Source organism: Strix uralensis, chromosome 2, assembly GCF_047716275.1.
Source record: "Strix uralensis isolate ZFMK-TIS-50842 chromosome 2, bStrUra1, whole genome shotgun sequence".
NCBI lineage: Eukaryota > Metazoa > Chordata > Aves > Strigiformes > Strigidae > Strix > Strix uralensis.
In genome coordinates this window covers 4,728,929-4,750,310 of record NC_133973.1, presented here as the reverse complement: position 1 = coordinate 4,750,310, position 21,382 = coordinate 4,728,929, and the positions used below count along the sequence as shown (strand labels likewise).

The window sequence follows — 21,382 nt, the reverse complement described above, 5'->3', positions numbered from 1 at the left end:
GCTCCCGCCGGGGCGCAGGCGCCCGGGCAGGGCCGGCCCGCGGGCGGGGCGAGGCGCGAGCACCGCCCCGGTACGCGGAGGGCTGGCTGCCGCCGCTGGGGTCGGCTGAAGGACGGTGATGGCGCCGTTGCTGCTGCTGCTGGTGCTCCTGTCGCTGCTGCCGGCCGCCGCTTACCTGTGCTGCGTGCGGCGGCACACGGGCAGCGCCGGGGCCGTGCTGCGCCACCGGGAGCCGGGCCGGGCCGAGCCGCCGGGCCGCAGCCCGCCGCGGGACCCCGTGAGCACCGGGGAGGGAGGGAGGGAGGGAGGGAGGGCGCTGGCGGGCGCGGGGGAGCGGGGCCCGGCGCTCACCTCTCGCCTCTCTCCGCAGTGGGCCCCGCGGCTGTGCGGCACCGGGCTGCGCCTCTTCGTCCATGTGGCCAACACGGTGAGTGGAGGCGAGGGGCCGGTAAACGGGGTAGGAAAACCCGAGGCTGCTCTGGGGAAAACCGGAGGAGGCCGGGACTGCCGGGGGATGCCGAGGGAGGGGGTCTCGGTGGGAAGGTAAAACCCGCGTTTCTGGGGAAATCGTAGGGAGGTTGTGACTCTCTGCGTGCTGTCGGGGTTCCCCCTGACCCCCCAGGTGGGATGCGGTGGGGAGGGAGAGAGCTGGCCTCGGGGTGAGGGTGTCGTGAGTGTCTCTAGGCGTGAAGAGGCCGAAGCCAACATCAAACTCAGAATGCAGCTGCCGCCAGCTTTCCTCAGACGTGAAGGGATTCGGGTCCTGCAGCCCTCTGAGTGGGGTTTTCAGGAAGGTGCTGAAGGCAGCTGTTCCCCCCGAGCTCTTCCTCGCATGGGCTTTGGCGCTGAAGGCAGCTGTTCCCTCCGAGGTCTTCCTCACGTGGGCTTTGGCGCTGAAGGCAGCTGTTCCCTCCGAGGTCTTCCTTGCGTGGGCTTTGGCACTGAAGGCAGCTGTTCCCCCCAAGCTCTTCCTCGCGTGGGCTTTGGCACTGAAGGCAGCTGTTCCCCCCAAACTCTTCCTCGCGTGGGCTTTGGCACTGAAGGCAGCTGTTCCCCCCAAACTCTTCCTTGCGTGGGCTTTGGCACTGAAGGCAGCCGTTCCCCCCAAACTCTTCCTCACGTGGGCTTTGGCACTGAAGGCAGCCGTTCCCCCCAAGCTCTTCCTCGCGTGGGCTTTGGTGGCCCTGTGGGTTGATCCCCGCAGCAGGAATCAACCCACGGGCCCGCCAGAGCTGGTGTGGAGGGGGTGTGACCGCTGTGTGGCAGGGTGCTGGGGGCAGAAGAGCCTGCATCCCCTTGGTAGTGAGCACCTTGCAGCATCATCCACCCAAAAGGAGGTGGATTTTGCTGCTGCTTGGCCTTTCCTTTTGAGCCAGCGTCAAGGTTAGGCACAAAAGTCATTTCAGCAGTGCGACCTGTTACAGAGCTTGGCGGCTGGTTGGGCCTGGAGTGAAAGCTAGCGATGGGCTGTGTTTATTTGTGAGAATACCTCGCAAGTGGCTTTCTTCCAGGATATAACAACCAGAATACCTTTTTATCCTTTGCTTTGTGGCCACTTCTGGTGCATGGCCGTGGGCTTGTGTCCCTTCCTGACATCTCCCTTGGAGAGGGGACGCAAGATTCTCCATTTCCTACAGGATTGTGCTGGTTTAGATTAGGCTTGGATTAGGAGCAATGTGTTTTCAAAAAGACTGTAATTCTTACGTAATGTGTGAGGCAACATATCACTTTGTGGATCTAGGAGTGTGAGCCTTGCTTCAGACTTGTACTGTATTTGTACACCCCTTAACGTGTTTTTGAAGTCCACTGTTGAGTTACAAAGACAGGCTAGAACAAGGCTGGTCTCTTTGGGACTACTGGTATCGCTACAGTGGGAATCGAGGTATTCAGAGAGTGTTTTCAGCTGTCTGCTACCATGGAGTCTCTAAATTTCTCATGCTTTTTCAAGTTGACTTGGTTTACTGCAGGAGCTGGTTGAGCGACAGGATAAACAAAATAAGTTTCTACCTTATCCAATGTTTGCATAATCTGTGGAACATGAAGGAAGTAAGGCATGGGAGCTATGTAGATGCCTCTTAACAGTGGGCAGCCTGTGGGTGCAGGCTTTCTGAGCCAAGTCGGGGAAGGGCAAAGGCAGGAGAGCCAGAAGAATATGCTCTTTATAATTATATAAATATGGCGGGGGTGGGGGAAAGATTTCAGGCCGGTTTTGTGGCCTGAAATACAAGCATTTGTGCTACTTTTTTACTACGTAGCATTGCATGCTCTCTAGGGTGCTGCAGCAATTGTGAGCACATTCAGCATTCCTTGTCTAGCGAGGAAGGTGTTCAGGTCAAAGTTACTGCAAACCAATGTTTCTGCTTACTTTCTTCTAGGCTTTTGGACAGATCTGCTTACTGCCACTCTTAATGAGGTAAGAGTGGAGAGTTTTCTCCCCCTCCAAGTTTCTTTTTTTTTTTTTTCTTTAAAGGTGCTTGCACTGCACACCACTTACAAGGTATCTGAAATGACCTTTTCTAAGAGGGAAGCTGCATAACTTGATTGGAGAGTGAGCAAGATTATTTCATAGATGTTTACAAGATTTTTTTAACTATTCTTGAGTGGGTCTCTATCAGAAGAAATTAACCTTTTTTCACACTCAGGCAGGAGCATAAAAGCCGAATTTACCAGCTTGCCTCTGTGCCTTTCTGTTCTTTGCTAAAGAGCAGTCTTTCTTTCAAAGCTTGTGGATGTGCAGATCTCCTGTGTTTATTACAAGTAGAGTAGTAGTAGTGGGGAAATAAAGCCAGACATGGAGTTCAGAGGTTTCAGTACATTCTTTTTAAAGATACTCACTATTTTAGGTCAGCCTTTTCTGCTCTCTCACGTTTTTGTTTAGAAACTGTGCTTTCAAATGGACATTGCACTGTAAGTGCCACTCAGGTGAGAGGTGTCAGGAACCTCAGGCTCACGCTTGGCTCATGTAATTTGCCTGTCATTTGATGGATCATCTGTGCAGATCCCAGGACACTGAGAAATGTATTACACACAATTGGTACCCCTGAATTTTCACTTGGGGCATGGGCTTTTTGAGCGAATCGAACCCAGACAAGTGTCACTGCTGTTAGACAGCAGATCGTTCCTTGACGTCTATGACAGGGTCTTGATTTCCTTGCTTTATGTGTTCCAAACCCTGGACTTGCGCTGTAGTCCTTGTTGTATTTGGTTGCAGATGAACCGTGTTAAAGCAGGTCATGGAAAAGGCTGAAGAGGTGCCTGTTTTAACAGGATTAGTGCTTCAACACATGGTTTATACTACTTTCTCCTTTTCTTTTCCTCTCCATTCCTGTCTTTATTGGTCTGTGGGTGATATGTCTAATTAAAGTGAATCGAAAACTTTCACCATTTCTTTCCGAGCCTGGGTTTATGGAGGCTGGCTGGCCTTATGTCAAGAGGTGGGAGGCTTTGTTAAGCAAGCAGAATAGATTTGATGCTGCCTTTAGGAAAGGTGTGAGAGATTATCTTGTAACTGTTGCAACTCCCTGCTGTGAGAGCAGACTGCTAAAATAAAATGTTCTTGGGTAAGGTTCCCTCTGAACAGTCTGAAAAATTAGTCATGGTAGAGCTTGCAAACTCTAGCTGTGACTCTCTCTCTTTCAGGCTGAACAACTTCTCTCTCATGCGTTCACTTGACATTCACGAAGATCCAACGTTTCTCCCGGAGGTTGCTGCAGAGGTTACAGAAGACAGGTCTGAGGCTAAAAGCACTTCGGATGTTATCGAGCAGCTGATGGATGCAAGGTCAGTATGTGATGTGTGATGTGTAAGAGTGGAGTGGAAGAACACGTGTGTTGGCACTGTTATATTAGCGGGAAGCTGTCATTGTCGATAATCCGGATTAAAATCTTTTTTTCTGTGCCTAGCTACTTTACAAAACAAATAGGGCTGTCTGTCATCTTTCCAGTTGGAATTTACAAATCACATATAAAGTTACAAGCAACGTCAAGTTTCTACAAGCTTCAGGGAGGCTGCTTACTGAGGAGAGACTAAATTCTGCCTTTGCCAGGGCTCTGATTGCACTATTAGGGCAGATACACTTAGTGGTTGCTAGTCAGTGCATATATCCCTTTAAGTGAGTTTGCAAGTGTGCTGTTTCTGGCCTGCAAGGAATCTCACACGGGTGGTTTGGAGGAAAGAAGGAACACAGGTTATTAAGAAAACAATCCACAAGAAATTAGGTTTTGTTAGTTAGGTTGCCTGTTCAGCTTGATTGCAGCCTGTGCTTGATTAAATCCCGCTAGATTCCAGATGAAAAGTTACTCAGTGCCTTACTGAGGTCTGGTGCTGAGGTGGGAGCAGCTGGGCTGCTAAGAATGCTCTCCCCATCTGGTTTTGGTTCTTAGTTGTGGGCCTATCCAGGAGTTACTGAAAATGTCTGAGCTGCACTTCATCAGAATCCAGAGAGTGGGTTCTCTGCATGTATCTCAGCTTTTAGTAGGGCTAAGCGTTCTCTGGGCTTGAGTTCTTAAACTGGAGCAAGGAAAAACTTTCAGCTCCTTCACTTTAGAGGGAGGGATGTATTTCCTGCAGGCACTGGTCAGGGTGAGTGCAGCCTTCTGGTTCTTGTCTCCCCAGCTCTGCCAGTGATATATTGAGTATTACAGGGCAGGTTAGTGGAGCCGTACCTCTGCCCTGCATAGCACATTATGGTGCCGTGTGCTGTGCTGTTCCAGGGTATGGCTTCTGGTTTGGGTGTTGATATGGAGATATTTAGACTGGATATCAGAATATCGGGAAGTATTTCTTTGCAGAAGGGGTTGTTGGGCGTTGGAATGGGCTGCCCAGGGCAGGGGGGGAGTCCCCATCCCTGGAGGGGTTGAAGAGTCGGGTTGACCCAGCGCTGAGGGATCTGGTGGAGTTGAGAACGGTCAGTGTGAGGTTAATGGTTGGACTGGATGAGCTTCAAGGTCTTTTCCAACCGAGATGATTCTGTGATATCACAGGAGTAGTAATAGTAGCTAGCTCTTCATATGATCTTATGCTTATCCTGTTGTGATGAGAAACGGTCTATTTCTTATGTACTAGAGCCATCGACCTAGTTTTTAAGTGGTTTGTTGATGTGTATCCTTGTGTGTGCTGCATAGTGCCTTCTCCCGCTCCTGCACCACGCGCTGTACATGCTGCTGGCTCTCTCTGGATCGAACTTGTGACAGAGATCCTGGGAGTAGGTTTACCAGTATATTCTAGCTATTCTGTAATGTTGCAGCGGTGAGTAGCAAATGTAAACCTGGAATAAATTTTGAACAGTTTAATGACTGTTGTATCACAGTAGAAATACGAAGCAACTAGAACATGTCAGCAAGACTGTCTCCTTATTTCTGTGGCACCCTTAGTGTACCTGGTGTCTGGCACGTGTGCAGGGAGCCTGACAGAGCGTGAGCTGAAATGCGTAGGCTAATGGTCCAAATGGTGACCAGCAGGTTTACTGGGAGAGAGGAATGCCCAAACCTGCATTGGACTGTGATGCTGAAGTCTGCACGTCTAAACAGAGGTGGCTTTGGTGGTTCACAGTTGCCCCTTTAATAATTTCTTTGCAGGTCTGATTCTGCTAGCAATGGGTTTAGCTTCAAAGGGATCAAAGACTACCTGGACTGCTACCGGTAGGTGAAGTTATTGTCTGGAAACAACCTGTCTTGCATGTTCCCCTGCTGTGGGCTTCTACTGTTCCATGAGCTCTCAGCCATCTCTTTGTTAGGATTGTCTTTGAGGTACCACTCCTGAGCATCACCCTCTGCAGCCCTTTCCCTCTAATAGAATAATGAACAAAAGCCAACTGGGAGAGCTGGCACAACTTTTACAAGCCCTGCAAGGATATTTAAATGCTGTTTCCCTTGGCTTACTGTCATTCTTCTCTGGGAGAGATTTCTACATACCTTGTTTGCCCAAACACATGAGTGAGAAGGAGAGGAAGGTTCATCTGGATGATGCAAGTTGCACATACTGCGGGTCTCTGAAGAATCCCTTGGTTCCCCAGCTGCCTGTGCTCCTGTGAGCAGTCTGCTTTCACCCAGTAAACATGTCCAGCTCGAAAAGAGCTGGAAGCACATCCCTGACTGAGGTTCTGCAAGCTGTTGGCTGTTCGGTAACTCCTGGTTGCCTCTGGGACATGTGCCAGGCGTGGAGCGCTCAGATAGATCCTCTTGTGCTCCTGGAGCTTCTTCCTCAAGGGCCACCTCTGCCAGCGGGCTGTGGCCTTGGAGCCAAAGGCTGACCCTGCAGTCTGGTGTTACAGGTGCATCCTGACTGCACGAGTTTTGTGTCAGCCAGAGATAGATGTGTTTGTGGTGTAATGCAGCCTTTTGCCAGGAGGTAGGGAAGGTTTGTTTGTTAAAGGTGGGTTATGACAGTACTGCTGGGAGCCCCTTCTCTGTAACGGGAGGCCTGTGTAAAAGGGGCTGGCCTCTTGGTCTGAGCTCACCATACTGGGAGTTTCATAGCCTCAGGCTTTCAGCTGCTGTCTGTCCTTCCCCGTTTATCTGGTGGTTCAGGAATATCTGGGTAACTCTCCTAGCTCCTACTCTAAGGGTTGGGGGTGTGCTGCATAGGCAAATTCTCCCCTCAAGGAAGGGAGTCTTCTGTCTCGATGGTGTCAGCTGTGTTGAAAGCATCACCACACACAGATTCTTCCCTAGTTCTCGCTTGCAGCTGTGACAGCTGCTGTCTTGCTACATGAAAGAGAAACTCTGTGTGTGGGTGTGGCGTGGGGGGTCTTGTAACAAGGTCCTAACTTCTCCTGTCCTGTAGGAGTGGGAAGCTGACGCCATCTCAGGTAGCAAAGAACATCATTGCTGTGCTGGAGGACTGCGACAAATCCACGCCCCCACTCAGAGCGATAGTGCAATGGGACCAGGAGCAAATAATGCTGGTAATGTCTGCCTCTGGTAGGAAAGGGGCCTCTGCCACCCCAAGAGCAGTAGCATCCATTAGAAGGGGCAGAGGTTCTTCTGCTGATATATTGCACAGAAAAATATGTACGTTTTTCCTCCCTCTTTGTGTAGAGGACTATGAACAAGTTTGCTTTCCTTCCTGTAAAGAGAGGTAGCATTAAAGCAATCTGTTTCCTGCTGGATGACTATGTTTAAAATGGGTCTTCTGTGCTTATGTGGCATCCGTTAGCATAGATGCTTCCAAGTAGTATTTTCCCATCAGCATATGGTGGAAGAAGAAAGAAACTTTTATAGTTTGGCTTAGTAGCAGCCTGAGAAAGCCATTTTCGGTATTCTGTTCTGATACTGGTAATGACCTTCAGCTCCACTAAATATATGTAACATGCACTTTTTTTTTTTTCTCTGTGCAGATGGCTGAGGCCTCCACTGCTCGTTACAGGAATAAATGTACCCTGTCTTATCTGGATGGCATCCCAGTGTGTCTGAAAGAAGAGTTTAAAGTAGTGAGTTTCCTTGTCTAGCTGTCAGTTTGTGTTGCAGGTGGTCAACCTGGACAACTCACTGTGACAAGGTTTTAAGGCCAACTCCTCAGCAGAAGCCTGAGAATATGTTTGTAATAAGGGGTAGTGTGTGGGTTTGTAATGAGTAGGATTAACAAGTTTTGTCAGGTAAAGACAGATCTTGGGTACAGCAGATGTGTTCCATATCTTGTACCAATCTCTTTAATCCATGGGGAGTAGAGGGTGGGGGTGGGAAACAGTCCCTCTTATGATGAAATGAGAATGTATGAAAGGTGTAACTATTTCTCAGGCACTGACTCTGCTCCACTGGTAAAGCATCCCTCTCTCCTTACCTTAAAGGATGTGTGTTAGAAATGTGCAAGTTACTTTGAAAATCCCCACTCACAAGGAGTTTTGCCTGTGGCCAGACAACAGTATGAAGTACTCTGGCAGTGCCATCACGCTGTCGCAGGCCCTGCAGAGACCTACCCATAGGGTGGGAGTCCTGTTTATGTACAGATTCTTCCATTGCTGCCTTGAAGTGAAGAGTACTTAGCATACCCTGGAAATTACTCCATCTGGTATTTTGGCATTCATCTAATCTTGGTGCCTTGCTTCAAAGCACTGCAGATCTGAAACACTGCAGCTCTGTCCGTAGAAAAATGGAAAATAGAGCTACTGTGTGCTGTGGGGCCAAGGTGCCTCTGGGCATAGCAGTTGCATTGCTGCAGGGAGGCAGACTTTTTGACCATCTACTGGATACTAGGAAGTATTTCTTTCCAGAAGGGGTTGTTGGGTGTTGGAATGGGTTGCCCAGGGCAGGGGGGGAGTCCCCATCCCTGGAGGGGTTGAAGAGTCGGGTTGACCCAGCACTGAGGGATCTGGTGGAGATGAGAACAGTCAGTGTGAGGTTAATGGCTGGACTAGATGATCTTCAAGGTCTTTTCCAACCTAGATGATTCTGTGATTCTGTTTCTGCTCTTCTGTATTATGGTATTAAAAAGACTCTTCTGCACGGGGAAAGGACCAGATATTGAAGGATTAAGTGTCCCTCCTAACAGAAACCAGCAAGACAAGTTGAAGAGTGAAGCTTCCTAGCCCTTACTTACCTCTGGTCATCCTAACGTCTGGGATCTGTTGTGGAGTTGAAGTGTGCATGTGAGGCATGCACATGTGCCTTCCTACCTTGCCAGGGTTTTAGGATGAATAATAAGGTGTCTTCTTGCTAAGGTACCTTACCATCAACGAGTGGGAACAGTGTATCTTGGGACAGAGCCTGAAACAGAAGATGCTACTGTGGCCAAGAAGCTGCGAGAGGCTGGGGCTATCATTATTGGAGTCTCAAACATGCATGAACTGGGGACTGGAACAACTGGATGCAACCCTAATAGGTAAAAATCCCTTTCCCCTCTCTTCCTCCTGAGTGTAAAAAGGCTTAAAAGTCTGTCCAGAACTGACAGGGAAGGGTACAAAAAGAAAGCAAGCTTGTGAGAATAAAACTGATGGAAGCACCCTGTGCAGGGAGAGCCCTGGGGGTATGAAGCAGCATTGTAGATTGGAGGGTCAGAGTAGCCGTGAAAGCCTGAAGGCTTCTGAAACTAAAGGAAGGAGAGTGGTGTCTGCTGAGTAAGGAACTTGGTTTGCCAGGCCTTACAGGCCTGGAGGTGTAGATGTTTACAGGATAAGTGGTAGAAAAAAAGTGACAAAACCCAAATAAATAGTAATCTAATGCTCAGTCACAGTAATGGCTAAAGGCCCAGAGCAGTGAGAGAAGGTACAGTCGTCTCAGCAGAACATAGTGTTTTTCTTTCCTAGTTAAAACACATTCACTGGAATTTGCTTTAGTGTTGTGAATTCCCCAGCTATAGCCAAGCTGAGAGCTGCTATTCCGGAGCAGTGGGGTCCTCAGAGCCTTGATAAGCCGTGTGTAGAGCCACGCTTCATGCATGTACAGCTGGATGGAACTGGGGCTCCCCCTCAGCTGCAACAACGTGCCAGGGCATTTCCTCGCTGGCGAGGTCAGCAGCATACCCTACTGCCTGGCAGGTCTCTGCGGTGTCTGGGGACTGTGGTCAGACTGGAGGCTTTGGTTGCTGCTGCTCTGGGATGAAGAGCAGAGCTGGGGATGCAGACTTGTTTGTCTGTAAGAATTGCTGGCCACCAACTGCTCCACCCTTTGGAATCACAATAGTGCACTGTGGCCTGCAGTAATGGCGCAGTGCTGTCACAGGCAGAAGAGCTGGAATGGCATCCTTTCTCCTGCTTTGAGTGTCTTTTTTGGATAGGCTGCATATGGTAACGAGGTTGGACTCTGAGGCAGAAGTCTTTTTTTGTATCGTGTTTTCTGGGCTTGTTTAGTCTGGAGAAGAGGAGGCTGAGGGGAGACCTCATCGCCCTCTACAACTCCCTGAAAGGAGGGTGCAGAGAGGGGGGATGAGTCTCTTGAACCAAGGAACAAGCACCAGGACAAGAGGGAATGGCCTCAAGCTGTGCCAGGGCAGGGTCAGACTGGCTCTTAGGAAGGATTTCTTTGCAGAAGGGGTTGTTGGGCGTTGGAATGGGCTGCCCAGGGCAGGGGGGGAGTCCCCATCCCTGGAGGGGTTGAAGAGTCGGGTTGACCCAGCGCTGATGGATCTGGTGGAGTTGAGAACGGTCAGTGTGAGGTTAATGGTTGGACTGGAGGATCTTCAAGGTCTTTTCCAACCTAGAGGATTCTGTGATTCTAGGGACATGGCACTATCTGGGATTAAATGGTATCTCTTTACTAAGAGATCAATCTCTGAGCTGTGTTTCTGGATCTTTTCCTGCCCTGTAGTGCATGGGGTCCTTCCTAGGAAAAGATTCAACACTATCTGTCTGCTTCAGGTACCACAAGATCCCTAGGAATCCCTACAAGCCTAACCACTTCACAGGTGGGAGCTCCAGTGGGTCAGCAGCAGCTGTAGCAGCAGGTAGGTGGTCCTAAACGGAGCTCAGGGGTGGTGGGAGGAAGGTCCTGAGCCAAAGCACCTCAGGCATTTAGTTTTTATGAGGGGGTTTAGAAGCTGGAGGGAACTCCTAGCTGAACAGAGAGCTCTGTGTGCTCTCTTGGCCACAGCTGTTGGTAGAATGAATGGACTGGGCAACACAATGTCTCTCTGATCACAGGCCAATGTGTGGTTTTTTTGTAGGTCTCTGCCCGGTGGCTATTGGCACAGATGGAGGCGGTTCTGTGAGGATTCCTGCTTCGTTCTGTGGTGTGGTGGGGCTGAAAGGTAGAGCCCTTTAATCATGGAGGGGTGTGTGTCTTGTTTGCTGTATCAGATAGAATGCCACAGGCACGGTCCATCAATTCCTGTCAAGCAAAACTTGATGAGAGAAACTGGAGTATAACAGCCTGAGAGTCGTGTGGGTTGGACTGGCAGAGTGAAAGTATGCTCAGTACTGGCTATTGAACAGATGTTCAAAAAAACCCTAACTTACTTGAGTCAAATGCTAAACAAAACACGCATGCTACTTTTCTTTCTACCCACTCACCCCTCTTCAATCTTCCTTCTTTGCTGGGAGGTTTTCCCAACATAGCTGGGTATCTGTAGTGAGCTGGTGAAAAGCATCTCCACCCGCGATGGTTTGCCATCACCCCAATTATATGGAGAGGCTGATGCTGCTCAGATTTGCATCTGGTAAGTTGAAGCGGGTAATAGGCTTGTAGTCATTCCTTCTTCTCTCAGTGTTACATGAAGTAGCAATGCAGTTTTTGCAGTAAAAATTAAGGTAATCAAGGAGAATGTGCAGAGGACATAAGAAATACGCAGGGCAGTGTCTACAGCATGGAAGGTGGCAAGGCAGGATTGTCACTTGGAAGAGATGCCAGCTTTTGGGAATGGTTTATCATTCTGAAGGATCTCTGCTGCTTCATCTGAGACCAGATACTCAGCCATTACTCTGTTTTTCCATCCTTCACATGTGATCGACTTGATTAATCATGATTCAGCTGAGGAAGATAATGATGACAGTGGCAAAAATGTTACTGGTCAGAAAGGTGACATGAGTACTTGCAGAAGGCAGCTGGTGTTAGGCATGGAGTCTCACTGGTGAAGTGGGTGAGGTCTCCCAGGGGTGGTATCTCCTGCTGTTGATAATCCTGCTCCTGCCTCTCCGTCCATACCATAGATGCTGCTTCTGCATATTTAAATGCGGGTATTTCAAAATATCCCTGCATGTATTTCCCCTCAACTAAATAATTTCTTATGGGGGAAACAGTTTCACTATTTGTTGAACACATCCGTTTCACTGATGAGACAGATTGTGGTCAGCAGAACAGGGTACTGAAAGATGAGTGGGCTTTGAAACAGCAGATGTAAAAGTGACTGGCAGGGGTATTTTGCTTACTGACTGGTGCACCAGAGGCCATCTAGATCAGATCTTACTGGCGACTGCTGATAGCTTAGCTAACTGCTCATTTCTTTTTCTCTAGGTACGTTTGGGCGCATCAGTTGTCACGGCAGCTTGCCACTCTCCTACTCCACAGTCAGCGTAGGTAAGAGGACTTGTGCTCCACTTCAGGGACCGTGTTCTCACCGGGGAGGCAATCTGTGCCTTCAGAAGACCTTGGGAGGGAGGAAGGTACTATTTACCCTTTGTCACATATTTATAACTGGTCTCTCTTTTACAGGCCCTATCTGTACCTCGGTGGCAGATGCAGCCATTGTTTACAGTATCCTTGCAGGGCCAGATCCGCTCTATCCATATGGTAGGTGAGCCCTCTCCCTCCCTGAGCGCAGGTGCTCTGCCTTCCTAGAGACATCCTAGATAAAAGCTGGAACTCTTGTTTGTTCCCTGCAGGACTAAAACAGCCCAAAGCAACCCTATCTGGTATGTGTGCTCCTGACCTGAAAGACTTAAAACTGGGAGTGGACTGGACGTTTTTTAAGGTGCCTGTTCTACCTCTTTCTTTCTGCTGCTTTGCCAAATGAGATTTTAAAGGAACTCGGTGCATTCACTGTTCTCTTGCCTGTCATCATTAGAGCTTCTCATATTTAGTCTTATAACTGGAAGAGAATATAGCCTAGGAGAAAACATTGACAGGGATAGATTTTTTTTTTTTTTCCCTGGGGTAGCCTTTTGAATAAAAGCCTGTTGGAGGCATGAGGAAAGGTAATGACTGTACAGTTGATGGTAGTATGCTTCCTCATACGGCTGTTTCTATTGGAAGCAATTCTTCTGAACTGATTACAACAGGCAGTTAGTTTAAAATCAAGTGAGGAAAATTAGTGTATCCATTTGGTGACAATGATGTAGCTGCCGAGTGGTATTTTATCATTCCAATGTAGAAACAGGGCTTGCAAGTTAGTACTGCTTAGCGATTGTAGTGCGACCCCACAAATGTGCTCAGGATTTCTTCCCTGGAGGAAAACAAGGACTCCTGGCTCTGCCCCAGTGCAGAGGAATATCTTCCTCTGGAAAAAGACAACCTTTCCTTTTCCTTAGGGGTATGATACACAAGCTGTTCTCTTGGAGCTGGTGGCCTAAGGCAGTCCTGGAGGGCTGTGTTTCACTGCCATTAGGGACAGGAACAAGGAAAGCTCCATGAGGACAGAAGTCCTAGTGAGTGTGCTCACCAGGGAGAGGAGGGCAGTTACTAAAGTCTACTTAGTTCTTTCCTCTTATTCTCTAGGCATGTGATGCTGAAGTCCTGTCCATCTGTGAGAAAGGTAAAGAGGAAAAGTCTGTAAATCTCTTATTCTGCCTGATGTCGTGGTATCACTTGGTGCTCCTCTTCTGTATGCACTAAAAAGATCTCGCCTGAAGTCCTTAAAGGCAGATGCTTAAAGAGGTTTGGCTGGACAACAGCAGTAGCTTTGTATTAGGGAAGCCCTCCTGACTGCTGAGGGTTAAAAAGCTCAACAGTTGTAGGCTTGTCAGGTTACAATGGAAGAATGAAGTCCAGTGTGCTAAGCCTCTGTCCGTATAAAGACAGATCTATGCCCAGTAATACTTATTTTGCAAGCTTTAATGGTAAAAGACTTAAGGGAGAGACTTGTTTCACAATATAATGTTGAGTAGGAAAGACAGGGCTAGGTCTTTGTGATATATTCAGTCCTCTGGTATTTCCTTGAAATCAGCCAAATGGTGCCTTTAGGGTGGCTTTGCCAGATTTTAGACTAAGCAGAATTGACCCTGGTGAGTACTTGGGGGTGGGGGAGAAAGACTGTACAGTGCCTGGTATAGTGGTTGGCCTCCTATGCATTGGAGCTGAGAGAGTTCACAGGATACAGGCTTTGTTTGACTGGATTTTCTTCAGCCTCATTTCCATAGACACTCACGCTTCTACACTGTGTAGAGTTTTCTTAGGAGAGATGCACCATAAGCCAGTGAAATAGTCAAGCTTGGGTATTTATGAAGTTGGGAGTCAAAGAAAGAAGGCTGTTCTTTTTTGAGTGCAAAAGATTCACTTTTCCCCAAAGTCTTGATGTTCAGCCTTGCTAAAGTGCATCAGGATTTAGCGAACCTGTACTGCTGACCTGGTCTGACTATTCCCTGGGTTTCTCTACCATTATGGTTCAGAAGAGGCTTTGAATGGGAATCTGATGATGCTAAAACAGCCTAAAGAGTTGTGGTGAATGGAGTTAAATCCAATTGGTGGCCGGTCACAAGTGGTGTCCCCCAGGGCTCGGGTTTGGGGCCACTCCTGTTTAACATCTTTATTGATGACCTAGGCAAGGGGATCGAGTGCCCCCTCAGTAAGTTTGCAGATGACACCAAGTTGGGTGGGAGTGTTGATCTGCTCGAGGGTAGGGAGGCTCTGCAGAGAGACCTGGACAGGCTGGAGCGATGGGCTGAGGCCAACTGGAGGAGTTTCAATAAGGCCAAATGCTGGGTGCTGCACTTGGGCCACAACAACCCCCAGCAGCGCTACAGGCTTGGGGAGGAGTGGCTGGAGAGCTGCCAGTCAGAGAGGGACCTGGGGGTGTTGATTGACAGCCGGCTGAACAGGAGCCAGCAGTGTGCCCAGGTGGCCAGTGGCATCCTGGCTTGCATCAGAAATAGCGTGGCCAGCAGGGACAGGGAAGGGATCTTACCCCTGGACTCGGCACTGATGAGGCCGCCCCTTGATGACTGGGTTCAGTTTTGGGCCCCTCACTACAAAAAGGCCATTGAATGACTCGAGCGTGTCCAGAGAAGGGCAACGGAGCTGGTGCAGGGTCTGGAGCACAGGTCTGATGGGGAGCGGCTGAGGGAACTGGGGGGGCTTAGTCTGGAGAAGAGGAGGCTGAGGGGAGACCTCATGGCCCTCTACAACTCCCTGAAAGGAGGGTGCAGAGAGGGGGGATGAGTCTCTTGAACCAAGGAACAAGCACCAGGACAAGAGGGAATGGCCTCAAGCTGCACCAGGGCAGGGTCAGACTGGCTCTTAGGAAGTATTTCTTTGCAGAAGGGGTTGTTGGGCGTTGGAATGGGCTGCCCAGGGCAGGGGGGGAGTCCCCATCCCTGGAGGTGTTCAAGAGCAGGGTCGACATAGCGCTGATGGATCTGGTGTAATTGGGAACTGTCAGTGTGAGGTTAATGGTTGGACTGGATGATCTTCAATGTCTTTTCCAACCTAGACAATTCTGTGATTCTGTAAACAATGACTTCATGCTGATAGAATACCAGTCATGTCAAGTGCTCAGGGAAGCATCGTCAGTCCGCCTTTACTCTTTGGGTTAACTGCGGGGCTAGAGGGAGGAGGTGAACTTGCCCAAAATGCAGTGGGTAAGTTAGGAACCTGTCTGCGAGCCCCTACCCCTGCCCTGTTGGAATATTGAGATCTAGTTAGGCTGCAGGCTTTTACTGATGAGAAGCAGCTGCGGCAGTCTGCATGCCACACGATGCACTGAAGCTGCTTGTCTTATAATGGCCCATGGGGTCTCTTAACTTCTCAAGGGGGTGGGGATTTGCAGCCCTTCGATGGAGTTTGCTGAACTCAGGGACGCTGTCTGTGCTTTACCTGTTCTGTACGCAGCTGTGGAGTACCTGCGGAGTCTGGGAGCCAGCGTGGTTGAAGTGTTTCTTCCAGAGATGGAGGAAGTGCGAGTAGCACATGCAATCTGCATTCTCGGTGAGATGAGGGACTTCCTGCAACCTGACTTCAACAAACATTTCCAGGAAATGGTAAGTAGCAGCAGCTCAGATCAGTGGCAGTAGTTGTCCCAGCTGATACAGGACAAGCATCATGTCAGTGAGAAACATGAGGCTCTCCTGCTTTTTCTGTGACAAAAACCACCTGTTGGTTGACTACTGATACAGGAGAACAGACCTGGAAGAGAACTCCTGGGCTGTTACATTCAGTTTCTTGCAAACAGAACCATAATTGATGTCTCTCTTTCAGAATTTGGACACTCGGGCTAACCTGGCCTTGGCTTCCCAGTTCACAGCTCTGGATTATATTACGGTAAGGGAAATGATGTGGTAAAGGCTGAAGGGAGGCACCTAACGAAATTGTAAAGGTGGGGTGGAGGATTCTCTTAACCTCTCGTATATCTGGAAGGATATCGCCCAGCTGTAATGGCCTCTGCTGTGAAAGCATGCTGAACGGTAGCGCACCACAAAGGACGTGCCACCTGGACTCCTGGCCTGCATCTTGGTTCCAAACTGCAGGAATGGTGTCTTCTTTTCCAAAGGTTCTAACGGGCAGAGTCTGCCGTCATGAAACACGAGTCTCGTGAACCCAGTCAGACAGTAGTCTCTCTGCTTGCAGGCAAATCGACAGAGAACTCGGAGCATGAGATTTTTGCAAGAGATCTTCACCTCTGTGAACTGTATCCTTACACCAGGTATTGGCAGCCTTGGCCAAAGAGCTGGTCCCTGACAGCCGTGTGGTGCATTTTAAGAACAGTCACTCCGTTAACTTCCCCCCGCCCAGTTTTAAGAGCATGTCTTTCTTGCAAAGACTTTGCTGTGTCTCAAGTGTTTAGAAGAAGATGCAGCCAGGTTAGAAAGACTGCTGTATATTTCTGGATTTTCTGTGTATTTCTAGACTTACTGCCTATATCCATGGCAGTGAGAAACTCCTCCTTGGTACTTCAACCAGGAGCTGCAGAGCCAGCACATTTACACAGGAGGGACTCAACATCTACTTATATATGAAGATGTTCTTGCTCTAAATAGAAACTAACTGCTTAATTCATAAATCCCAGCAACTTGATTGCATTCCAGGGGTGTGAGCTTGCATCACCAACATGGCTTTAATGTGGCTTTAATGAACTGAGCTGTTCCTTGAAGATTGCCCACTGCCTGACTCTTTCTTTACTCTTTAAGCACTGGATCAGGTTGCCCAGAGAGGCTGTGGAATCTCCATCCCTGGGGATATTCAGAAGCCATCTGGCCATTGTCTGGGGCAACCTGATCTAGCTGACCATCCGTTGAGATGGAAGGTTAGACAAGATGACCTCCTGAGGTCCCTTTCAGTCTCAATCATTCTGTGATTCCTCCACAGGTGTTGCTTGCACTGCCCCAAGAATCTTTGAATCTGACCTCTTGACTGGGAGCAGTGATTTGTCCTTCACAGTCCGGTCCATAAGGTAAGAAGAGTGCAGCTCACACTATGGAAGCAGAAGTTTGGGAACAGTTGGAGACCAGCTGTACAGACTGAAGGAGCTCAGGCTGTAGAGCAGGAGGGATCAATCCTAGCTGCCTCTCCCAAAAAAGAATGACTTTGCTGCTGTCCCAAGGCAGGAATGAATTACTTGAATTATTCGAGCATGTCCAAAGAAGGGGAACGAAGCTGGTGCAGGGTCTGGAGCACAGGTCTGATGGGGAGTGGCTGAGGGAACTGGGGGGTTTAGTCTGGAGAAGAGGAGGTGTGGGAGAGAGGCAAGTCAGCTCTGCGCAGCCCCTGACAAACAGCAAGGCTTTGATGAGAAAGAGACCTTGGGAGAAAGATAAGAAACTGCCGAGTTGTGCCAAGGTGTCAGGGAAGAACAACGGACAGCTGCAACACTGAAATGTGGAAAAGTACTGAACTGTGAAAAGTTACTGCTGCATGAACAGCGCGTGAACAAGAAGTTGATTGGTCTGCACAGCACGTGTTAGAGTGGTCTTATGCTGATAGGAGAAAAGGTAGATAGCTGTCTAATCGCTGATTTGCTAATTATGAAGTAAGAGCTTTAACCATAGCATAAGTATGTACTATTGTAATAAAAAAGGGTCTTTTCCTTTTGCACTTCATGGAGAGTCCGTGCCTCAGTTGCCACAAGGAGGCTGAGGGGAGACCTCATGGCCCTCTACAACTCCCTGAAAGGAGGGTGCAGAGAGGGGGGATGAGTCTCTTGAACCAAGGAACCAGCGCCAGGACAAGAGGGAATGGCCTCAAGCTGTGCCAGGGCAGGGTCAGACTGGCTCTTAGGAAGTATTTCTTTGCAGAAGGTGTTGTTGGGCGTTGGAATGGGCTGCCCAGGGCAGGGGTGGAGTCCCCATCCCTGGAGGGGTTGAAGAGTCGGGTTGACCCAGCGCTGAGGGATCTGGTGGAGTTGGGAACGGTCAGTGTGAGGTTAATGGTTGGACTGGATGAGCTTCAAGGTCTTTTCCAACCGAGATGGTTCTGTGATTCTGTGAATGCTGATGACAGCTTTTCCCCCAGGTTCATGCAGCTTGGTAACTTCACTGGGATTCCAGGCCTTGTTGTCCCCATTGGATATTCTACGGCCGGGCTTCCTATCAGCTTCCAAGTGAGTATTGGCTCTTTGTGAATGCTGGATCACAAAATCTCCAACTGGCTTTGTCCGGAACCACTATAACCAGGTTCCTGCTGTTCCACACAACACACTTAAGGAATTAGCAGGTACTGGTAATGAAGTTTTAACTTGTGGGTGAAGAGATTTGCCTCAGAGTAACTCACTCCCGAATGGCAGAGGGACTCTTCAGGTATCTGGGAGATAGATTTCTCTGTCTCCCTGTCTACTTGCATCAGTACCCACTATTTGTCACTACTCCTTCCTCTGTTTTCCTGTTCCTCAGTTCTGTAACTTCAAGTCTTTCGTTGTTCTCCCTTGAAAAGGGTCTCATGTAAATGAAAGGCCCATGTCTTTTAATTAAGTCATACAGCTGCCTTTATCCCAGTTGCACTGATGCCATACCTGCTGGGGTAAAAAAGAAAAGTGTGTGTCCTTTTGATGCTGTTGGGGAAAACAAAAATCAGTGATGTTTTGCAGGGCTTTCAAGAGTGTCTGTATGTGATGATGCTTATGCTTTCTTTTTTCTTTTTCTTTCTTTCTGTCTCTCATCTTCTCCCAGGTCATGGCAAAATGGTGGGATGAAGCTGTTCTTCTGAGGATTGGCCTGAAGCTAGAGCAGTTTCGTTGCCAGACCAAAAAACCATCCATTTATTATGACGTCCTCGCATGATGGAGTGACCAAGAGGGAGACCAAGTCTTTTTTTTCCTAGTCTGACCTGATCAAGTATTAGAGTAGACTTGTTTTCAGTGTTCACCCAAATAAGGCTTTGTAGCAGGCCTATTGGAGGAGTAGGGAGGAACACTGATCTAAGCAGGCACTGCTGCTGGGCAGACATAATTTCTGCTCCTTGTTTGTTATCAGATGGTCCAGTTTATACTGGGGAGACGCAACTATGCTAGCTCGTTCCTTGCTGTGTTTTTGCCTTTTTGGGAAGCTGCAACTATCTTCTGCAATTTCTTTCTGTGTAGGGGTCCTGTGTAAACATGGAAGACAGTTGCATCTACAGGACTGCATGTTGGCAGTTCATATTATGCGTGGAAAGGTACAATCCCTAGACCTTAAACCTTCTCAAAGAACTGCTCCAAGGATATAACGAAGGTACTTTGAGGGGGAGAGGCAGCTTCCCTTAAGAAATAATGCCTAGCTCCCTTGGAATGAGGAGGATCTTAACACCTGCAATTAGATAGTGTGTGTTGTGTTATACAGTCCCTCAGAGCAAAACAGAAAGCAAAATAGAAATAGTTGCACATCTCTATTTCCCACATGAAGCCTTGGAGAGCTTCTTTTCTCCCACTGGTTGCTTAAGTATAAGCCCACTATTGTTTAGGTGTCTAAATGGAAGAAATTATCTGGTAATGCTGTGGAATACTGCTTAAGGGGTGCTGAGCTATGCCAAGCAGGTGAAATTTGTGTGGTACTGAAAGCAGGAAACACTACTGAGGTACTGCGAGAGCTCAGGGAGACCTTATTGCAGCCTTTCACTGCTTAAAGGGGGCTTAGAAGAAAGATGGGGACAGACTTTTTAGTAAGGCCTGTTGCGATAGGACAAGGGATAACGGTTTTAAACTAAAAGAGGGTAGATTTAGGCTAGATGTAAGGACAAATTTTTTTACGTGGTGGATTTTTTAGGGTGGTGAAACACTGGAACAGGTTCCCCAGAAGGGTGGTAGATGCCCCATCCCTGGAAACATTCAAGGTCAGGCATTCAAGGGCACTGAGCAACCTCTCTGGTTGAAGATGTCCCTGCTCATGACAGAGGGTTGGCCTAGGTGACCTTTAGAGGTCCCTTCCAATCCAAACCATTCTGTGATTCTAAGAGTGGAAGCTGGGTGCAGGAAAGGTGTTGCACAAAGCCACGTGCAGCAAAGAGCCTGCTCTAGAGAAGAAACCAGCCCCCTCTTATCCCAAGTGCACTTCCTGAAGTAATCAAGGTAGAACTGAGGCATGGATTAAAGATAAAGCACGACATTACAAGAGGAAAAGCTAGAGAAGACTACAGTTGTACAAGAGTAGGCTCTAAGCCACAGTACTGTGTTTTGTTGAAAGGCCCCAGACCGTAAACTCCCAAGTCTCTGTGTCCTGCCAGGGCCCCGGGAAAGATGAGAAAAGGCCTAGGAGTAACCAAAACTAAGCATTTGTGTTCGTTTTGGAGGAGGTTGCGGTTAGTGCTCAGAGGTATCTCCTGTTGCCTACCTCATCAGATGTCCCAGGCTTGCGACCAGGCTGCTGGAGCAACTGTCCTACAGCCAGGAGCAGAGAAGACTGCTGTGTTCTTACTTAGCGTGGAAGGAAAGAAGGAACAGAAAGTAGTTGCAGTTTCTCCCAAACTCCGTACAATTTGGGTGGTTTTTTTTCCCATATATACCCATTCTTCAGAGCTAGCACTTTACTAACGGCTAAAGTTAAGTCAGATGGCATCTGAATGGAAGAACATTGCATTGCTGTCTCCTCCTTCATTACTTGAGTTAAAGCATCAACTCCTACCATCAGCTGTCACCAGCATCCACAGCTGAATTAATTATATGGTTGATACTGTCTTTTATCTTCAATTCCTCTGTGATACTGCCACACTAGATTCTAGTATAGTTCAGCTTTATGAAGAACAGTTTAAAAGCAAAGTATTTCCTCTAATATTGATGATAAGGGATTAAACACTACCAACATACCTTAGAGTGAAACACTGCTGAAATGCATTGTATAGCAACAAGGGAGTTGGTGTTTGACAGTAATAAATTTCTGCCAGGAACATTACGGCTTGAAGGAAACATCTGAATGTTCCCTAATTTAATGCTGTTACTCAAGGAATTAGAGATGGATGTTTAAAATAATCAATTACCATCTTGCTAGATGAAGCTATTTATTTTTAAGAAATCTTCCTAAATGATATACTACCCTGAAATTATAATTTCAATATTTAGTTCATTCTCTGGGTAGAGTGAGGGAGCTTAAGTTACTAGAAAGACAGATAGGAGCTAAAGTAAAGAGTTTGTTATTTTTTAAAAATAATACTTCCATCCTGCTAACACTGAGAACTGAGAACTTTTACTGACTGTCAGTAACTCAGTCTGTCTTTCCACACACTGCTTCCTCCCTTTCCCTAAACCGGTATCGCACCAGTGCACATTTCCAAGGCAAGACTTCCCCGGTACTGAGGTTACTAAGATAAACTTTGCTCATCTTTGTGAAAGGCCCCTGTGTTTCCTTTCTTCCCGTGGCTGCTAGCTTATCCAAGTTCTAGAGCAAACCAGTTCCTAATTAACA

General features: G+C 48.2%; 1 protein-coding gene across 1 annotated transcript; it reads left to right on the top strand.

Moving 5' to 3' along the window:
• Positions 1 to 80: 80 nt before the first annotated feature.
• LOC141936280 (uncharacterized) lies at positions 81 to 20,886 on the top strand. The gene is made up of 20 exons (XM_074853136.1): positions 81 to 277; positions 371 to 427; positions 2,376 to 2,413; positions 3,640 to 3,780; positions 5,577 to 5,639; positions 6,784 to 6,904; positions 7,337 to 7,429; positions 8,657 to 8,817; positions 10,292 to 10,377; positions 10,597 to 10,680; positions 11,883 to 11,945; positions 12,081 to 12,158; positions 12,251 to 12,339; positions 13,083 to 13,119; positions 15,411 to 15,559; positions 15,777 to 15,839; positions 16,146 to 16,221; positions 16,884 to 16,968; positions 18,027 to 18,114; positions 18,680 to 20,886. Exons 1-20 carry the CDS (start codon positions 119 to 121, stop codon positions 18,788 to 18,790), a joined length of 1,842 nt encoding a protein of 613 aa, XP_074709237.1. The 5' UTR covers positions 81 to 118; the 3' UTR covers positions 18,791 to 20,886.
• The last annotated feature ends 496 nt before the right edge of the window (positions 20,887 to 21,382 follow it).